The sequence below is a fragment of the Aspergillus fumigatus genome, chromosome 1 (genome assembly GCF_000002655.1).
Source record: "Aspergillus fumigatus Af293 chromosome 1, whole genome shotgun sequence".
Lineage (NCBI taxonomy): Eukaryota > Fungi > Ascomycota > Eurotiomycetes > Eurotiales > Aspergillaceae > Aspergillus > Aspergillus fumigatus.
In genome coordinates, this window is record NC_007194.1 from 4,503,541 (window position 1) to 4,523,360 (window position 19,820).

General features: G+C 47.7%; 7 protein-coding genes across 7 annotated transcripts; 4 read left to right on the forward strand and 3 right to left on the reverse strand.

Moving 5' to 3' along the window:
- Positions 1 to 348: 348 nt before the first annotated feature.
- Positions 349 to 3,893, forward strand: brlA (C2H2 type transcription factor BrlA). The gene is made up of 2 exons (XM_747933.2): positions 349 to 1,192; positions 1,581 to 3,893. Exons 1-2 carry the CDS (start codon positions 1,180 to 1,182, stop codon positions 2,909 to 2,911), a joined length of 1,344 nt encoding a protein of 447 aa, XP_753026.2. The 5' UTR covers positions 349 to 1,179; the 3' UTR covers positions 2,912 to 3,893.
- Positions 3,894 to 10,008: 6,115 nt separating this feature from the next.
- AFUA_1G16600 (T2 family ribonuclease) lies at positions 10,009 to 10,951 on the forward strand (the record flags this gene model as incomplete). The annotated part of the gene is made up of 4 exons (XM_747934.1): positions 10,009 to 10,253; positions 10,309 to 10,487; positions 10,539 to 10,654; positions 10,703 to 10,951. The coding sequence occupies 4 exons, from the start codon at positions 10,009 to 10,011 to the stop codon at positions 10,949 to 10,951; spliced, it is 789 nt and encodes a 262-aa protein (XP_753027.1).
- Positions 10,952 to 11,621: 670 nt separating this feature from the next.
- Positions 11,622 to 12,792, reverse strand: swc5 (putative Swr1p complex component (Swc5); the record flags this gene model as incomplete). The annotated part of the gene is made up of 2 exons (XM_747935.2): positions 12,383 to 12,792; positions 11,622 to 12,318 (listed from the first exon to the last, which is right to left on the reverse strand). Exons 1-2 carry the CDS (start codon positions 12,763 to 12,765, stop codon positions 11,622 to 11,624), a joined length of 1,080 nt encoding a protein of 359 aa, XP_753028.1. The 5' UTR covers positions 12,766 to 12,792.
- Positions 12,793 to 12,920: 128 nt separating this feature from the next.
- On the forward strand, positions 12,921 to 15,702 carry AFUA_1G16620 (transcription factor domain-containing protein). Its single transcript, XM_077804001.1, has 6 exons — positions 12,921 to 13,248; positions 13,300 to 13,677; positions 13,732 to 13,807; positions 13,858 to 14,277; positions 14,330 to 14,476; positions 14,527 to 15,702. Exons 1-6 carry the CDS (start codon positions 13,062 to 13,064, stop codon positions 15,083 to 15,085), a joined length of 1,767 nt encoding a protein of 588 aa, XP_077660169.1. The 5' UTR covers positions 12,921 to 13,061; the 3' UTR covers positions 15,086 to 15,702.
- An 18-nt stretch (positions 15,703 to 15,720) lies between these two features.
- Positions 15,721 to 17,105, forward strand: AFUA_1G16630 (SDR family oxidoreductase). Its single transcript, XM_077804002.1, has 5 exons — positions 15,721 to 15,989; positions 16,042 to 16,470; positions 16,523 to 16,620; positions 16,672 to 16,743; positions 16,792 to 17,105. Exons 1-5 carry the CDS (start codon positions 15,896 to 15,898, stop codon positions 17,038 to 17,040), a joined length of 942 nt encoding a protein of 313 aa, XP_077660170.1. The 5' UTR covers positions 15,721 to 15,895; the 3' UTR covers positions 17,041 to 17,105.
- A 206-nt stretch (positions 17,106 to 17,311) lies between these two features.
- On the reverse strand, positions 17,312 to 18,220 carry AFUA_1G16635 (putative DSBA family oxidoreductase; the record flags this gene model as incomplete). The annotated part of the gene is made up of 5 exons (XM_001481684.1): positions 17,312 to 17,704; positions 17,761 to 17,885; positions 17,946 to 17,986; positions 18,049 to 18,127; positions 18,187 to 18,220. 5 exons carry the CDS (start codon positions 18,218 to 18,220, stop codon positions 17,312 to 17,314), a joined length of 672 nt encoding a protein of 223 aa, XP_001481734.1.
- Positions 18,221 to 18,580: 360 nt separating this feature from the next.
- On the reverse strand, positions 18,581 to 19,377 carry AFUA_1G16640 (uncharacterized protein; the record flags this gene model as incomplete). The annotated part of the gene is made up of 2 exons (XM_001481685.1): positions 18,581 to 18,991; positions 19,042 to 19,377. The coding sequence occupies 2 exons, from the start codon at positions 19,375 to 19,377 to the stop codon at positions 18,581 to 18,583; spliced, it is 747 nt and encodes a 248-aa protein (XP_001481735.1).
- Positions 19,378 to 19,820: the final 443 nt, after the last annotated feature.

Here is a 19,820-nt window from a genome sequence, read left to right on the forward strand (position 1 = left end):
AATGAAGCACAGCCTGGGAGTAAGAGGACGCTAGATAATATTGGATCCAAATCAATCATGCACAGGGAATTCCAGCACAAAATTATCCAATCTCATGCTGATCCACTCACTTGATTGGGAAGATTGGAGGATCAATGCTCTCTTTTCTCAGATCAATATTGTTCATAGGTGGGTTGCAGAAATGAAATTATGGAAATAAATAGCTGATAAAAAAAATGCTCCGAAGACAAGAAACCTAACCCAGAAAATGATAATCGCATTCAGATAGAGGACTAATATTCTAAATAAAAATAAAAAAGACAAAAGGAATTAAATCAAAAAAGAAAAGAGCAAAAGAAAATCAGGAAAAGCAAAGTGAGGGATAAATAGGGCGGCAGCAGGTTCACTAGGAGCAGCAATCGATATTTCCTGCATAGAAAGGTAATATTACCTACAAGCACAAAGCAGCAACAAAGCTCATTCTTCTTTTTCTATTTTGGATTGCTCCTACTGCTAGCTGCCCCAGGCCAAATTCAGTAAACGTACTTCACCTCGAGGTATATTGACTATCTACCTTTGACTATCCGAATTCCTCCTCCACACACCCGCCCCCCCTCTCCTCTTCTTTTCTCTCCAGGAACCTTGAAACAGGTTCTCGGAATATAGAATTCTAATTATGTTTATTTTTTGAATCAGACCTTAAATCGTACTAAGACATTTTCCTGCTAGCCGGTGGCTTTCTTGTCCTCCTCCTTCAAGTTCGAACCAACCCCATCCAGTCCCCTTGCTGGTCCCCTTCTGAACTACCATTTCCCTATATCTACGCCCCTCTTCTTCATCTGAGACCTTCTGTTTCTCCCCCTCCATCCCACAAGGACTCAATCTCCTGCTTATCGCGTCTAAGGGCGGCCTCTTCTCCAACCCCACCGCTTCTTTGTCTGTCGCGCCTCGATCATCTTTTGAACCCTTTGTCTTTTGAATCAGAGACAATCGCGCCTCCTCGGAAACGGTCTACCTCTAGTCGGGACACCTGCTCTTCCTGTCCAACGGTTGTGTCTTCGGATTCGCCCGTTGTTACTCTAGGAACTCCATAGGCCTAGTCGGCAGCATTCCTGGCCTTGCTTGGGCCGCTGAAGGGCACGCGACGCGACTCTTTTCGACTCTTCTTGTCTCTTCTTGCCGGTCCATTGGGGAATAGCAATGGCGTACGGGTGTAAGTCTGATCCTTGAATCTCCCGTCCTCCAGCCTGTCTATATGGCCGGCCCGTTTGTTTATTTCTGCCCTCCATTCCCCATCCTCGAACTTTCCTTATTCTCTCCCATCGCACACTCCTTCGCCTTTCTGTCTGCCTGCTTCCTACGCTGGCCATCCTTCATTCTTTCTTTTTGCTTCCAGCAACACTGTCTCTCGTTGGCCTCGCAGCCTGATACCGGACACACAGTCTCTACTTGCCTTCACTTTTGTTGCCCATATCCACATTCCTTCTCCTATCACACTGGTCATATACAATAGACTTATACTGAGACATTCTCTTTGATTACGCACTTTTTATTTTTTTCATCTCGCGCACCTGATAACACTAAACCGTGTTCCTTAACAGGTGAAAGCGAGTCACGTCCCAGGGCCATTGAACTAGAAGATACAGAGGATATGAGATCCCAGGGTAATATGTCTGATCGCCTGGGCGTTGAAGTCGACTGCCACTCACTCGGCTCCAACGAATGTCCGTCTATGGGCTCCAGCTTCTCGCCTTTGGAATCGCCCACACCTACCCCTACGAGCATCTACAGTCAAGGTTCACTTGCTTCCCCAAGCTGGCCAGAAAACGGGTCATACCCGGGCCACGCTTACGACAGAGGTACCGGATCGACACCCATACGCGGCCACTTCCGTCTCGCCAGTATGCCCTCGCACGAGAACATGGGTCTGCCACCATACAGCAGCCTGGATGGGCAGGATCGCATGGCGGTTACAGACTTCCTGCCTTCGTATGACGAGAACGCGGATCAGTTCTGGCTCCCCTCGGATGTTCCCAAGACCTACGATCACCATGTCCATGGACTGCCATGCCCGCCGTCCATGCACCAATATCCGCCAATGCTTCGCAGCAACTACCGCCACCACCCCGCTCCGTATTTCCCTGAATCGGCCACCAACCCGTGCCTGTCGCGCCCTATCTTCCATCATCAACCCGAGCGCCTGCCACCATCGTTATCCATGAGCCATATGATGCCCTGGATGGGCCATACGGAGTCGATTGCACCGGAGACCATTGCTCCGTCCCAAGTTGCACCGGTAACCCCTCCTCCTTCCTACACGGATTTCTCCAACTCTATCAACACCTTCAAGACGCACTCGCCGGACACCCCCATCCGCTCGTGCTCTCTAGGCACTGTCTCTGGAGCGGACACACCTTTGAGCCGTCTCTCTGGCGGCGCTGGTGAGTACATGGATGAATGCCACCAGTCGCCTATCTACCGAGATGCGTCAGGCGTTCGTCTGCAGCGGCAGCCATCCCGCAAGATGGCGCGGAAGCAGCCTTCCAAGCAGAGCTTGTCACTAGAGAACCTGCCATCCATCATCAAGCAGGTGCAGTTCAAGTGCAAAGAACCTGGCTGCAAGGGTCGCTTCAAGCGACAGGAACACCTCAAGCGCCACATGAAGAGCCACTCCAAGGAAAAGCCTCATGTCTGCTGGGTTCCTGGCTGCCATCGAGCCTTTTCACGCAGTGACAACCTCAATGCCCATTACACCAAGACCCACAGCAAACGCGGAGGCCGCAACCGCTATGTGGCCACCTTGGATGAGACGAGTCCCGACTACAACCCGGACTATCGGGGGCCACTTACTGCTGACGGTCGCCCCATGCCCGGTGGGACGCTGGACGAGTCCATGCCTTCCCGCGAGATCAGTATGGAATGGGATGAGTAAAAAAAAAAAGACGAAAAAAGAAAACAAAGAAGAGAAAAAAGAACAAGAAGGATTTTTCCTTCAAAACGAAACGGAAGCTACCGACAGACTACGAAGAGATTAATGGGTGGATCGGAACCATGATACCCTTGTGACGCAGTCGACACAAAATTTCCTTGAGTGATTTAGATGGGCACAGACATATAGGGTCCAAGAGACCCCGGTCGGCGCTTCGTGGCGTTATTTTTCCTTGTCTTCAACCTCCCCCCTTCCTTTTCCTGTTGTATAACATGCGTCCTGGGTTCGAATTCCTTGATTGGATGATGCATATTTATCACTATGTGTTTCTATCTCTATAATATGTCCTGGGAGACTCACGTCTGTCTTTTCTTGCACTGTTTTGTTTCTTTACTACAAATCCACGGACGAGATCAGGAACGGGGCATTCCGTGTGTTGGGACTGAGTGACTGGCTTGTTTGTGATCCGACTGATCTATTGAATGGCAACTTACGATATGAGATAATAATACTAGACATGGCTTACTGCTCGTTTCCAAAAATAAGCCCAGTTCTCGACCATCAAACCTTTTGTCTCCATCCTCGAGTGTCCTATGTGGCCTTGAGAACATATGAATGATACAGGGATACGGAGGAGAGATACTTGCACCAGGCTTTAGCGTATCTTCAAAATTCGATCAGTCTGAACCCCTTTCCCTCAAGCAATGATTCGCCAACGCGTGCCGTGGGCCTTGAGTTATTTCGTCAATACTGAACTGGGACCGTGAAGACGATATGATGGACAAATGACACGGACGAATCGCAAGGAATGCCCAGCCAGTGGACCGAGCAGGCAGCACAGAAACATTGTCGAAGCGTGGAAGGTGGACACATCACATTCACATGCGGGGCATACATATATCTGGCTGTTTAGAGGTCATTGTCAATGGTAAATGGTCATCTGAGATTTAGTCCTGTAGGTAATCGCTTTCCAATCTGCATGCTTGTAGTCTATTTTCATGCCATTCCTGTGTTAATTCCACTCGATTCATGGAACATGATGATGAGCGTTGGGACTGGCAGTAAGCTCCTAAGTCCATATAAGCCATTGGAATTAGTACCCAGCTGCTGGGCCAGCTCTCTCTCCACATTCCAGCAAATGGCAAAGCTCCTATTGGCGGCATCTACTTCCTGAAGATCTCCCGACAGCGGAATGTACTTCCTGGTCCCGGCTCACCTAGGACCTAGTATAGTGAACTCCGTACCTAGCCTAAGAAGGAAGTGCTTTATGGTGAGCTGTGGCTGCGGTAGTCATGGTAGCATACCTTGGAGCTATCTCAGACCCCGACCTTTGGTACACTGTAGTAGAGTATGGGTATGCACCATGCAGCCCAGTTATCATTGTGCTACTACTACTCCCCCACTATTGCACTGCGACTGCTCTACCGCTCAATCGCTCATATTGTGGGGTGGATATGGATAATGTCCTGCCAGCAAATGCTAATGCTGAATGCTGATCGGAGTTACTCGGCAGCAAAAGTCCATACCACCAGTAAAATTCTAGATTCCAGAAACCGGGAACAGAGCTGAGCTTAATGTTGAATAGTTGGTCATTGGATAAGACTAACTAAAACTAAGAGACGATAGGACAGGTTCATGGGCTGGACTAGACTAAGGGTACTCCATACCTTAGCTTATTTCGTATGCGCCAAGGGCTTTAGTGAGGCGCGCTCTGTTGCTGAGTGGAATCCTGAAGATCCATAGTATGTTCTAACCGCTGAACACTTTGGAGTTACGTGATTGGAATTTGGGGAGTACAGTTCTTGAGCTGTATGCAGTATGCTTCCCCACTTTGGGTCGAGATGGGGTGTGGATATGGATGTGGATGTTCAAAGCTGGCAGGCATGGCATGCACATGCTTCTTTGAGTATTTCGAAAGCTGACCGCTCGTTCGAATCCACCAGAACTATTGATTTAGCCGGCAAGATGCGGTGACCTTGATGTAATCCAGTACGTGAACGTCCTCGGAACGATCTCTCTTAGGGCCCAGGGGTTATACGATTATACCTCAGATCTCATTCGAGTGTTATAAACAAACCATTCCTTGTTCGGTCCGGTGGACATTCATCTGCGTCACTACGATCGACCTGCCTGCTAGTGTAGATTTATTGGTGAACTAAAGTAGTAGTTCTGCTCCACAGCAGTCACTATCCGTGACTAGCCCACCCACACCGCTTCCCGCTGTGGGTGAGCTACACCGTAATCACTAATTTCACTGTAATCACTAATTTTCGATATTTTAACCTTTTAAAGCTATTCCCACCACCCAACATGCCTAAATCTATTAAATTTAATAAATCTGACCTCCTTAAGGCCTGTGAAGCTGCTCAGGCCTAAAATAAACTAAATATCTCTAAGATTGCGCGTGAATATGGTGTTCCTTATTTAATACTATATAATTACATTAAAAAGGGCAGATAGGCTTATACAGCTTAGAAACTAGTGAATAAAGTACTTAATAGGTACTAGGAGGAAGCCTTAATATAGTAGATAGTCTAGATGTGAGATTATAATATACTAGTAATACCTAAGCTACTAGAAGAGTTTGTAAATTAGTTACTTTAATATACTAGTAAAGCTAGACAGGTTAGTAGGGTATAGGCATATTACTTTAAAAAATGACTCCTAGAACACCTTAATCTAGGCCCTGTGAAGCAAAAGATAAAGGAATTAAAGTATATTAAGGCTAAGGATGCTGGTTTACTAGCAAATTAGTATAATTAGCTTACTAATATAGTTAAAGATATACTACTATAATTAGTATATAACTTTAATAAATATGGCTTCTGACCTGGCAAAGGCAAGGTAAGGAATATAATTAGATTAAAAGGTTCTTGCCTTGATCTTGCTGAATCTAAGAAGGATAAGAATATAATAACTATTAAATATATTACTATAGATGGTTAGTAGATAGATCTATAGTTTATCTTTAAAGGTAAGCTCCTACTCTTTTAGACTATTCTTTTCTGATCTTTCTTGCTTCCTAAAGGTAATAGGATCTTCATAGAATGTTAGTTTAATAAGAGTGAGGCCCTACTACTAAATATAATAATAGCTATGCAAGCTAATGGCTAGATATTAGATGAACTAGCCTATTAATAGCTTTAAAGCTTTATTAAGGCAATAAATAAGCGTACAAAGAGAGGAGAGAAATAAATACTTATATTTAATAGTCATGGCTCCTATCTTACTATTAATTTCTTACAGACATACAAAGATAATAGGGTTATTCCCTTTAGATTCCTTCCTTATATAATATACCTTTACTAGCCACTGGATAGCAAGCTATTCTTAAGCTATAAGTAATACTTCTAATATATAAATAATAAGCTATCTTACTAGGCTAGTAAGCCAGTAGGGAAGTTAGAATTCTTATAGGTAATTAGACCTATACAGGAGAAAGCCTTTAACTAATAAATTATCCATGAGGCCTTTAAAGATCATAGTATCTGGCCTGTTAATGATAGTAAGATAGTTAATAATCTTACTATCTAGGCATGGGAATAAATTCCAGATGTCTACGCGCCTGATCTTAATATATGCCTTAGAGAGACACCCTCTCTACTACCTATCTCCTCATCTAGTGTGGATATCACCCCTCTAAGGATGATTCAGGCCCTTAAGAAGAATTAGGCAAAGCTATCTAAGCATAAAGATCTGCTTATATTAAAGCTACAGCAGAATCTTAAATAGATATTTAAATATAATTAAATTACTGCTGAGCATCTGGCTATAGTAAATAAAATAATTAATTAAATTAGGGCTGCGTAAGCCCCCCTATAGCACTAATATACTAAGTAATATATTAAGCTACTCAGTCAGGATAGTATACTAAAAGTACGTGATACAAATTAATTAATTACTTTAAGGAAGGCTAAAGATACTACTATATAAGAGAGGCGTTTATAAAGGCAGTGGGAGAAAGTACATAGTAAACCCCCACTACTAGCACCTATATAAGAGAATCTGGTATTAAATAGATCAGCAGGGGCAGCAGATGAAAATAGTAATGTTTTTTTCTTAGATAGTCAGCTAATATGTTGAGAATAGCTTTAAAATATCGAAAATTAGTGATTACAGTGAAATTAGTGATTACGGTGTAGCTCACCCACAGCGGGAAGCGGTGTGGGTGGGCTAGTCACGGATAAGGGTTAGGTATTGGCATCTCAACTTCCTTGTCGCTATGACCAGGCGCCTTGAATATGTCTGATGGCTACAGACAGTGTCGAAAAAAGGAGAGCAGCAATTGATCATCATACTTGAGACAGGTTTAATCGCGCCTCGGCAATGGAGTACGGGCAACACAAAATTGCGCTTTCATGCTTTTTGGCAGGAATAATGGCAGGATATATCACCTCCACAGATCAACTTAGCATGTCTTCAGCTGACAATGTGGCACAATGTCCCGCCTGGTCGCCGAACTCCATTAGCACATCATGTTCGACGGTACCCAGAAATCGCAGCGATGGCTTGGACTAAGAAGCTTGTTGACCATGGCAGGGGCATTGAAGATCGACCCCACGGGATAGTATACGTGATATCATATGCTGAACACTGGACTATTGGCCTAGGACTTGGATTGGAAAGTCTACTCCGTAATAAGAATTGAGACGGGCCCAGCGTCAGATGGCGGTCAGTATTGAGATCCCGTGGTGGATTTGACGGAGCTCAAATATTGGTTATGCTGCACTCGGAATGGGCACGTGATATTTTCTTTGGAGCATGGAATACTTGGAAAATTTGATTGACATTCGAAGTGGCCATCAAACCACTAACTAGTTAGACCGAAGGTGTGTAGACAGCCAATTCTAGCGTAGTACTCTGGTTCGCAAGTGTACAGGGTCAAGAGTCAAGTTATAACCAGCTAACCTAAGGTAGTTATGCTTTAATTAGTCAGATTCATAAACAATCACATGACCAAACTAAAGGCACTAGTTTTAAAGGCCACCCACACAACATCGTCTTTTCCTGGTTTTTTTGTCAACACTGGATGACCTTGAGCTCAATTTTAAGCAATTAAGTTTTACCTACAAGAATCACAAAATATTGTTTCCAGTTCTTCCAGATCTAGTTCGTATCAAATCATCATATCAGATGGAGTAGCTGCGTGTGAGCTCTAATGTCGGGCTCATGACCGTTATTCCATCAACTCTTTTCCCAGACTATGATGACTTCTCTTCTTTGGCACGAGGCAGCGAAAACTGCAGTGGGTGACCAAATACCATATCAAGCTCAACAGTCTGAGTCTGGATGGATCCTTCATTACTGCGCTTTGCCGGATGGTACCGCGACCCTGCTTCCTTGATGATACAGTCCGTAGCTCTCACAACCCTGACAAAACCAAATCAACTAAGATCTAATCCGAGGAACAGCGTTCCCTCGAGGGGCGTCTCATAGTAGGCTTGTATTTCAAGAAACCCAGCACATTTGTAGAGTTGCCGCGCCCCAGTCATGGACGGCAGCGTATCGAGTCTCATTTCACGATACCCTAGTTCCTTGGCCCTCTGGATAATTGCACCAAGGAGAGCCTTTCCAAGACCCATCCCCCGTGCTTCGGGACACACATACAGTCGCTTCATCTCACAGCACGATTGGACTTCGTTTTGTGGTTGCGCCGCTTCGTGCCCTTTCTTACCAAGTGGACGAACGGCCACACAGCCGAGGGCAATCTTGGGATCAAGTCCGTAAGCTAGCAGCAACGCTCCGTGCGGGGAACCGTACTGGCTAGGTAGGTTCTCTAGTTCGAATTCGAAGCTTTGGAAGGTGAGGTCGATACCAAGCGACTCGGCATAAGCCTTGAATAACGTCCGAGCTGTTGCAAAGTCTTCGGCAGTTTGAGCTGCGACGATCTGAAAGCTGGTACAGGGAGCCATGAGGCAGGACAATGGGGTAAGCTGAGGTATCCTGCAAATACAAGGCTCGAAAATAATAGTCAGAGTGGATTTAGCTGGCTACTGCTCTGTTATACTATCCGGACGAGAAGCGAGTTGATAGTTGCTAAGCAGGTATCGAATCGCCGTATGACTCAGATGGCCAAGTTGGCAGGGTAGACAATCCACTGCATAGGTGCGGATATTGTCGCAGCCAGTCAGAGAGTGTAGGTAGGGTAGATAATCATCTTCGGATAGAAGTAAATTGTATGATTATTGATGATGATGCCTAGATGCAAAGCGCAACACGTTGCTAGCTTCAAGCGTCCAGGCTAGCACCACTTGCAGTCAAGTGAATCCGACTCGTGTGTAAACAATATGACCTCAATCGTAACCCACCCAACACTTTTCAACCTCGGTACCCCTTTTATCTCAATGTCTGATGGAATTTAGCTACAACGCTGCTATGTCGTCGTTGAATTTCCTGAAAGTACTTCGATCTCGTTGCTGCAACCGCTTTAAACTAGGTCCGACCGATGGTTAACCTGCCGTCTTTCTGAGAGCTGCTTGCTTCGACTCCAATTCTTTCTCATACATGGGGTTTCCCCTGGAGTCTGGGGCTTTCATCTTGAGTAACTTGCACGAATTACGAGCAATCGATGCAACTTTCTGAGCCTTTGATACATAGCTGTGGAGTCAACGAAATCCAGATCAGCAATCGTCAAAGATTAACAAAATCGTTCCTGGCCACTCCTTAACGGTTCCTCAATTCTACCCCGATGGCCTCCCGTCGGCTAAGCGACAGTCCTGCAACTACAAATTCGAGACAGATCATATGATTGGACAGACTCTATCTGATCGACTCCCCGCCTCGACAAGGATGGCAACAAAATAAAGGATAAACGGAGCTTGACGGCGACGTCCGATTGCTTGTCGCTGCGTCGATCTGTGTTTCTGAGTCCGAGGTAATCTCCGTCGTCAAATCAGCGGCGTGTTATCAGTACATGTGCTGCTATCAACGCTTGGAAATACGAAGCAATGCTCCATAGTTAATGCGGTGCTGTCGTATCTAAGGCGAGCGTCTTCAACCCGAGAAAATTGCCTATATAAGGCGAGGTCTTCTTTCTTTGACCTCTGTTCGTTCTCACACCTAACTTCTTCCGTTTGTGTCAACCTGTCCACCCTGCGAAGATGCCCGCAACCCATTTCCCGTCGATGGGCAAACTCGCCCTGGGTGCAATGCACCTTGCCTCTGGCTTTCATAACCACAATCTTCAGAGCTGCCCAGGGGACATCCCAGTGAGTTGCAGCAACACGACCGCAGTGCCTGACTCTTGCTGCTTCAATTATCCTGGAGGATCGCTCCTCTTGACTCAATTCTGGGACACCAATCCGGCCACTGGTCCTTCAGATTCCTGGACTGTTCATGGTCTTTGGTATGCCCGAGCAGAGGGAAATAATAAAAAATATGGCCACTAACAATCAACGCAGGCCGGACAACTGCGACCGCACCTACGAGCAGTTCTGCGATTCTTCTCGCGAGTATTCGAACATCACAGAGATCCTCCAGGCGCAGGGCAGGACCGAGCTGCTGTCCTACATGCAAACCTACTGGAAGGACTACCAAGGTGATGACGAGAGCTTCTGGGAGCACGAGTGGAACAAGCATGGTTCGTTTGTGCCGATCTGGCAATCCCGACCAGGCACTAATGATGATATAGGCACTTGCATCAACACCATCGAGCCTAGCTGCTACACCGACTACAAGCCCCAGGAAGAAGTCGGTGATTATTTCCAGAAGGCTGTTGATCTTTTCAAGGGCCTCGATACGTACAAGGTATGCATTAGACATGGATTATTGATCATTCTGCGGCTAACGGGCCAGGCTCTTGCCGCTGCCGGCATCACTCCCAGTTCGTCCAAGACATATAAATTGAGCGACATCCTGTCTGCTCTGTCTGCAATCACCGGCCATGAACCTTCGGTCGGCTGCAGTAACGGCGAGCTGAACGAAGCTTGGTACTTTTTCAATATCAAAGGCAATCTCATCAATGGCAAATACGTTCCTATTGATCCGCGTATGTTGTCTGTTTATCCTCAGCCCCATAGACAACAGCTAACCTCAAATAACTAGTCTCATCTTCAACCTGCCCCTCCTCTGGCATTAAATACAAGCCCAAGCCTGTCAGCGGCGGCCATAATGCTACACGTCCATCTTGAAAGTCTGGGGAAAAAGAGGGAACGCACGTCATTCGCTATGACTGAGCGTTCTGTTAAATGGAGAGGAATTGTGCAGGTGTATGAAGTCAACAGTCCTTAAGGATCTCCCAACAGCAGAAATAGCCGAGTGACCGCGATTCTTGTATCGTGGCCAGTTTGTATATTTACTGAACGTAACGATGCGGCTAGAATGCCCTCGACTCCAAGTGGGTTTGCCAGGCCAGCACAGCTCTACCTGCGCCTGTATCCTGCAATGATTTCCAGAGACAATATCGCTTGGCGCACGGTTGTGTGCCTATATGGTCGACATATGATACCTGTGCATGTAGCGACATAGGTTTCAAGAGACCTGTAATTCTCCCAAATGCCCTCGCTGCGTACCATGCTTGATGCGGCATTCATCTGTAGCAGTCGGATCCCAAAGCAATGCAGAATGACGCGGCAATTGTGGGTAGCATCGCATGTCGAAACGCCAGGGGGAAAGCGATGATAAATTTGATAGTTCCGAGCTACCTATTGCCGCGAAGCCAAGGCTGACACGAGTTGTAGGACAGCTGGTATAAGAGTGCCGGCACTGAAACGACTCATAATCCCTTCAACCGCGCATTTCTTCGTTCCTCCTCCCGCTTGGCAACAACGCGATTCAAGAAATCCATGCGGCCAAGGAACCCTTCCTTGGCTTTGCTGTGTTCCTTGAGCTCGTCTTTGATGCCGGCCTGGTCCACATACGCAGCCCAGTCCAGCCGAGACTTTTCTACGGTGTTGATCTTCGGTCCGCTAATGTTCTCTGTCTGACCGGTGATCCCGGCCGTGGGTTGCTTCTCCCAGCTCTTCTTGATCGTCCCGGTGGGGTTAGGGTCAAAGCGCGAGATCTTGCGGAGGGGTCTGCGCAGCTTGAGCGCGTCCTTTGCGTTCGCGGCGTGTTCGACATCGGCGTCTGTGACGGTCTCGACGCTCTCGCCTTTAGCCAGGAAAAGCTTTGCTTCGGCGGAGTCCTTAGGGACGATTTTCTCTTCGGTGATGACTTCGCCGGCGAATTTGTAGGTCCGTTTGATCTTTACCATCTCCTCCTTGTACTGAGGTTTTGAATCAGGCGAAAGCACCTGTTCCTCGGCGGTATCGGCATTCTTGTTTTCGTCCTTCGCAGGGGTGGCATCCTTTGCTTGGGTCTGTGAAGGCAGAATGCCTGCACTAGAGTCAGGAGCATTCATCTGCGCCCATATTGCATCAACGTCAACCGTAGCACCGTCAATCTTGGCCAGTGGTTTTCGCTCTTCCTGCCTGTGAAGAAGTAAATACTGGTCCTCCGGATGTAGGGACAAGTCAGTACAAAGGCTCAACGCACATTCGCATCCTCATTGCTCGCGTCCGTACAAAGCCCCCTGGACCGCCTTCATCATCGTCATCAAAATCCACGTCATCCTCGTCCTCATCGCTGGCAGTGCCTTGTGACTTCTTCCCTTTTTGCTTGCCCTCCTTTCTGGCCTTCACTTTTTGAATCATGGCCTCATCGCCAGAGTCTAGTTCTTGGTCTTCGGTGGCTGCCTTGGTAGGCCCTGTTTTGCGCCTTTTCGCTGCTGGTTCTGTCGCCTCATCGTCGCTATCGGAGCCAGTCAAGTCGGCATCTTCTTGATCAGGATCGAGCTGGAAATCTTCATCTTCCGCGGAGTCGTACTGCTCGTTATCAAAGTCCAAGTCGGCCACAGTAGCCGCGGGTTCGGATGCCATCTTGTCTTTGAATCTGGAACACACAACTTGGGGGAGATCGAGATGTAGGCGACGGCGGCATGAAACAGAAATGCACCAATGGATTCTGCCAGGGCGGTGTGTGCGATAACCAGCCGACCAGTTGACTGTCACCGATAAACCAATCAGGATATCTCCCTTGGAAGAGAGGCCGAGGATGTTTCTTTTAAACTGAGACTGTACACCATCTTCCAACGAGTGGTCTTCTACTACATAGAATGTGACGTTGGCCGTGCTCGCCACCACTTAACCAGAAGATGTCAGATTAGGCTCGCGAAATGAACGCTAGAAATGATACACGCGAAGGGGAGAAGGAACGACAGAGACGAAGACAACGTGGTCTACTGTTTCAGAATGACTTTCTCGGCTGGGATGTTAGAGAGAGCCCGCGGTCTGCTCCATCAATAACTAGGTCCACAAGGTCATGCACAGAGTATGGGTATACGTCGAGAAATCCGATCTTAGGTAGCTCACCGCCCTTACCTTGGATTCGCTGAATGTACTGACTTTAGACAGTTGATCACTTGGATCCTCTTGACGTGGACATACTGCATCAGCGACATGCCTTTGATTTACCCTCGCAGGCTGTCTGTGATGCTCTTGTGGACGTGTTCTTCAAGTGGATTGCACCAGTGTTGCCCGTGATCAATCGGCACGACTTCATGCGTCGTTATCGTAACCCTCAGGACCCTCCGTCAATCCTCTTACTTCAAGCCGTACTCATGGTAGCTTCAAGATTCCATTATGATGCCCAGAGCTCTGGAAATGGCATAATCTCTCCGCGCATCTTATACAAGAAAGTGAAAGCTTTATATGATGCTGGATACGAAAGAGACCCTACCACAGTCCTCCAAGCTGTAGTGTTACTAGGCGTGTACTGGGATGGCCCTGATGGTAGGACATTGCTCAACGCATTGATGTGTATTGTGTTGTGCTAACGAGATTTAGATCTCACGGAAAGTGGGATATTCTATTGGAGTCGGTTGGGAATAGCTTTGGCTCAGGAAAACGGACTTCACAAGAGGTAAGTCACCCGGCACCGTACTCATGAGATCTAATCCAATTCAATCGCAGTGAGAACTACGTAACACTGTCTGCTACGAAGAGGAGGATCTGGAAGCGGATATGGTGGACACTGTACACGCGGGATCGATCGGTTGCTGCAGCATTCGGCCGCCCTCTTCACATCAATTCCGAAGATTGCACTGTGGAAGACCTGAAAGAAAGTGACTTTATTGAGTATGATGAGGAAAATGACAGTGCAACAGACCGTACAGCAATCGTCTTTTTTATGCAGTACGTGAAACTCTGCCAGCTAATGGACCTTGGTCTGTGCTTGAAGCTGTCTTCCAGGTCGACAGAGGACAGTCGGATGAAGGGGGCTGCGCAATGCGAACTTGGTCTGAATGACTGGCTTGTCTCTTGTCCCTCCGAGCTGCAGTGGAGACAGTCACGTCATAACTTTTGGTCAGCGATATTGTATTCGACCTTCTAGTGAGTTTGAACAGGGGAACACTGGAGAGACTGTGAGCTGAACTTCGGGCAGTACCATTGTATGCCAGTTACATCTTTTGCAAGCCCCCGACTCGTCAAAGGAAGCCCAAAGCTCAGCTTTTCATGCTGCCACGAGTATCGTGTCCATCCTTGAAACCCTGCAGTCCAGGGGCGAGCTAAAGTACACACCATCATTTATGTAAGTCTGGGCTTTTCCACTGTGCCACTGCCGGTGAGCTTACCTGCTAGAATCTGCCACGCTGTTGTCTCTTTCGTCACCCTGAGAAGCCAAATGGAAGCCTCAATACCGTCACTCCTACATGCCATCCGACAAAATTTGGAAGCCAACCTAGACATGCTCCAAGTACTTTCTCATACATGGCCCATTGCAGCAATGTTTGTAGAACTCTTTCGCATTATGACTGGCCCAGAACAGTTTGAGCGAAAGTTATCAGTCGCTGCAGAGAAGTGCCGGAAACGTGCCTGTGGGGAGGGGGACGGCGATTCCACTCCCTTAAGCTCCTCAGTCCGTTTCAAAAGGCCTAAGGTACAGCAGGTGATCCTGCCACAAACTAGGATCGTCCTTCAGATTCTGCAAAGGGAAACCCAGAAGCAATCTAACTCGCAAGGCACACTCTACAACGAGTTGAATACAAGGGTTGAAAGTATGCCATCTGGCGATCATTCAGATCCGAACCGTTCGTCACCTGTGACCGAGGTTGATCCGATGCTTGAGGAATGTGACGCTTCAGCCATATTACGGAGCTTACGGAGAATAATCGACGCTGGTAATACCACGCCCTTGTGATTCTCGATCAGACATGGTATCATGATTTTGTAGGCGCTCCATCAATGTGCAACATCACGCCATGAGAAGAGTTCAAAGCTCGTCCACAGACTTTCAAATCGTCGTGGAGCATCCAACCTTGTTTGAGGTGCGATAACAGGCGTCGTAAATTCTACTGGACGCTCTCCGTGAGAATTGAAGAGACTACAAACAGAGCAGCTTCATTAGACTCTCTCGTCCGAGCCATATAACTATGCCGCTCAGCCGCGTGGCGTAGGCTGAATTTAGAGGAGCCGAAATCTAACCTGAATAGATTATCACCTACCAAAGACTGATGATCCGCGACCTCCATGGAGGAGCGTACATTGATGTTCTGGCAATACTGCCTGTCAATAAGCAGAGGGCATTGTTTCGCAGACAGAAAAGAGACAACGCAGTCTTGATGTTTTGACTCAACCTTGATGCTTCCAGCAACGTGTTTCGCTATACTTTTCTCTCGAGTATTTGTGCCATTCACAATTGTTATACACTGTACTTAAAGATGATGCAGGATCCAAGTTTGTATCACAGAGAATAGGAAACGCTTCTTTGGGATAGGAACAAGCGCACAGCAATAGATCGTTCTGATGGTTTAGCCCTGTCTTGCCCACCGTTGATAATTAATCAATAAATCGCCAGACACCACAGCGGGCCGACCCGCGCTCGGTAGCTTCGGAGTTGAGCACTTCAGGCTACCGAGGATGTGGAGTGTGTCATACGCTATTTTGAGCATGAGACGACCTGAATTTCTGATCTCAACTTCCTTCATCACACTCGACGGAAAGACACAAAATGACATCAAACAAACCAGTCGCTCTCGTCGTGGGGGCTTCCCGCGGTATCGGCAGGCAGATTGCCATAGACCTGGCCAAGAATGGCTACAAAGGTATGCTCGAATCACACGCACATCTTCAAGCATGTCACTGACACTATTCTAGTCGTCGTGGCGGCAAAGACCACCTCCAACGCCTATGCTACTGTTCCCTTCCCACCAGATCCGAACTCCTCGCAATCGACCATCAACACCGTTGAGCGAGAGATCAAAGAATCCGGTGGCGAAGCGTTCGCTCTCCCAGTTGACGTCCGCGACGTGAAGCAGGTCGAGAACCTGGTTCACGAGGCAGTTCGCCTGACAGGCCGTCTCGATGTCCTGGTCTACAACTCCGGGGCTATCTGGTGGTCTTCCGTCGCGAATACGCCCACGAAACGGTTCCAACTCATGCAGAGAGTGAATCCAGAGGGTCTGTATGCGAGCGTGCAGGCAGCATTGCCATACTTTGAGAAAAATGGGTGGAAGGGACGGATTATTGTTGTCTCGCCGCCAATCTACTCGCGGTTCTTTCGGGGGAAGACCGCTTATGCGATGGGTATCTCTTCTGTGCTCCCTTCACACAGAAGTTTGGGCTAATACCGGCACAGGCAAGGTGGGGATGAGCGTCCTGACCAAGGGTCTTGCTATGGACTTTGTTAGACAGGGAACAAAGGATATGGCCATTACCAGTATCTGGCCTGCAGTGGTACGTTTCTCCGCCATTTCTGCTATTCGAGGTGCTCACTCTCCGTTCAAGTCCATTGAATCAGCTGCCACAGAGGCGACCACGAATGAAGATCCTAACCGGAAAGCCGATCTCAGGAAACCTGTGAGTAGATCCGTTCGCGCGTTGAAACATACCACTAAGAACGAATAGACGATCTTCTCCGACGCTATTCTGGGTATTTTGAACAGCCCCACCGACGTTGTGAACGGCCAATTGCTCCTCGATGAGGACTTTTTGCGCGACCATTGCGGTGTTTCGGATTTCTCCAAGTACGCTGTTATCCCTGGGTCTCAGCCACGGCGAATCATGCCTAAGGAGTTGCCTGTCCTTGAGGTGGCGGAGCAGGATGATGAAGGTATGCGGGTGGATAGTACGATGTTGAGAAAGGCCAAGCTGTGATTCCATCTTACTGTAGCATACGACGTATTCTACGTTCAGCAAATAGCAAGTTCATGACGTCCGTACCGTTCAAGTTATTAAAGCACTCAAAGCACTTGGAAGAAGGACACTTGGTCCATTCGCGTCACTGTTGCGATGGTCATATGGGCTGTGAACAGATGAATGCAATTTAGAAAGTTGGATTCCAGCCTTCAACACCATTCCATGGAAAGTTTTATATCAAGCTCATAGATTATATCCACTAGCCAGAGACAATGCTTCTGTCGATGATCTACAGCTTCGCCTTTTCGTCAACCTTCAATCTCAAATCCTCATGCGGCAACTCCAAGAAATCCCACATGAAATGGAAACGATCACTCCCAAAGAACGGTTCCGACTTCCCCTCGCCATTAGTCACCCAGAACCACGGGCATCCAAACGCCCCCAGCTCCTTGACAACCCTCTCTGTCGTCGCAGTAAGCTCGTGCTTGATCTCAGGACTCGCTGCTGCAGCCAGTATCTCCTCAACCTCAGTGCCTGAGAATGCCTTTGATAAAGCCTTGGACAGATTCTCCGGCTTGGAAATATCCAACTGACCATTCCACATCGTCTCGAAACAGGCGAGGAAAGCAGGGACGAGTTTGTGCGCTTGCTTGCGCTTAATGTATGTGAGTGCTCGTTGGGGCTGTCGACACAGCGTTAGTCCCTCTTCACTTCCTTTCAATAGCGGAGAGACCGTACCAGAAGCGAAAGAATAGGGAAGAACGCGGGTACTTCAAAGTCATGCCCGAAGTACTTTTGGGCGCGTTTGCCGTCGTATCTCGAGTAGGCGGCTTTGGCGGGGAGGGTCCAGGGGGGTTTGTTTCCTTTCGGTGGTCAAAATACTTTGCAAGACTACATAGTAGGAAATGTTGGAATAAGCGTACCGCTTCCTACGTTGATGCCCCCCAGGAAGACGGGGATGTATCTGAGCCATGCATGTGAGATTTGAGTGTGTTTGCAGGGAGTTGAGAGTGGGAGGCCTCGTACTCGATTTCTACGCCAAGTGAGGCGAGTGCGTCTGCATTCTGCTGGAGATACGTGAAAGCGTAGAAGCTATAGGGTGATACTGTTTGGTTTGTTAGCATTGAAGAAGCGCTGATGAGAGATACTTGGCCGTGATCGAACCGCAGTCAAGGTAACATTCGATTTTCTTGCCCATGGTGTATGATGGCGTTCGCTTCTACTAAACTGGTAATTCAAATGATGCAACCGGATTGTTGCATTTATGATTCATTGTTGACTGTGATATAAATCATAATGAGCATGTGGAGAACCGAGGATGATGGTCTGCGGCGCTGGTCCTAGACAATTATAACCGACCCGCCGTCGGCTTCTTGAATGACGGTTGTCTGTTCGGTAAATTTGGAGAACAGGAGGAAAAACATAAAATCAAGTAAAGTAAATAATGCAGGAATTGCAACCTCAATCAATCATGGCTTACCAGACCAACAAAAAAAAATCCCAAGAAGGTACTGCACAGCAGAACGACAGACAACTCGCCCAAGTCAACTTGAGCATATCACATTCTGTTTGATTCCTTCGTCAAAACGGTCTCCTTCTCCACTTGGACTCCATAAATCCTCTGCCTGGACACAATCCGCTCAAGCCAGACTCCAAACACACCGACCGCACTCCCGACAACCTCCAGCCCAATCAACAGAGCCAGAAGCACAAATCCAGCCTTTGTCTCTCGACAATCTCGCTCGAAATGCGTCGGTGCATGTAAGGAAGCATTCTCGCTTGTGGTGACGCTCCGCATGGCCTTCCACTTGCATGTCCACGAGCGGAGTGTCTCATTGTGTGAAAATCCACTCGGATACGTGGATTGCGGGAGATAGATCGCGAATGCCAGTCCGACTGCCGCAGAGATGAGGCCTGCGACTGCCGTTCCCGAGGCGAGGATGTTGAGACGCCGGATGTGGGAATGGGGCTAGCTATGTCAGTACGTGTTCGGCATTACACGTTAGCAGGACGACTCACAGAAGGAATGAGGACCGCGACGATATAGATGAGATTGAGCATTGCGATGATGCAGCCACTAGACAGGATAGCGATTGTTGGTCGGAGATCAAAGTTCAATGGCCACAGGGCCAGTCCCGCTTCTTCATACCCAGAGGTGCTTTGGTAGTGCTGGAAAGGTACGGCTTGGCAGCCGATGATTGCAAGGGCAGAACTGAAGCAGACCACAGACAGGGCTAGTTGGGCCCATCGGAGATGGTGACTTCTTTTGAGAAAGGTTGATTCTTCGTGGTCCGAGGCGCAGGAGACGCTGTATGATGCTGCGGCTGAGCCTGGATGGGACAATCCGGCTTCCATTTTGAGAATTAAGAAGTAAAGGTAGGAACAATAATAGAATGTATCACTTTAGTAAGTAGCAATAAATAAGTGAAAATGCAAAAAGTCTTGCCAGAAGACTTGGAGCGAAGGTATTGAGCAAAGAACGACGCAATGTCCACCAAGGAGGCTACAACGTTGAGGAAACCTGAGGAATCAGCGCACATTTAAACATTATCACCCTCCACAAAACAGTATGGTGATTCTTCCGACTCACTGACGAACTTGCGTCCGTGCCCATCCTCTTTTCCGTCGAAACGTCCTGCCATCAGCAGCCGCACTACTGTAGCCGCCAGGCTGATGCAGATCATTCTCATTTGTCGGACCCTGACCTATGATAGTTTCTCCTTCAGAAGTTCCCTGAAGATTCAGTCTGAACTGAAATGACAGTAGAGTCAATCTCAAACTCTTTCCCCTGGCGCGTA

What these genes read in the sequence shown, in the direction of transcription:
- AFUA_1G16620 (XM_077804001.1), top strand. Translation starts at nt 13,062, where the DNA reads ATGAACGCTAGAAATGATACACGCGAAGGGGAGAAGGAACGACAGAGA. An exon ending in GTCGAGAAATCCGATCTTAG is followed by an intron (nt 13,249 to 13,299) that starts GTAGCTCACCGC and finishes GACTTTAGACAG; the next exon opens with TTGATCACTTGGATCCTCTT. An exon ending in GTACTGGGATGGCCCTGATG is followed by an intron (nt 13,678 to 13,731) that starts GTAGGACATTGC and finishes AACGAGATTTAG; the next exon opens with ATCTCACGGAAAGTGGGATA.
- AFUA_1G16630 (XM_077804002.1), top strand. Translation starts at nt 15,896, where the DNA reads ATGACATCAAACAAACCAGTCGCTCTCGTCGTGGGGGCTTCCCGCGGT. An exon ending in GAAGACCGCTTATGCGATGG is followed by an intron (nt 16,471 to 16,522) that starts GTATCTCTTCTG and finishes ATACCGGCACAG; the next exon opens with GCAAGGTGGGGATGAGCGTC. An exon ending in CCAGTATCTGGCCTGCAGTG is followed by an intron (nt 16,621 to 16,671) that starts GTACGTTTCTCC and finishes TCTCCGTTCAAG; the next exon opens with TCCATTGAATCAGCTGCCAC.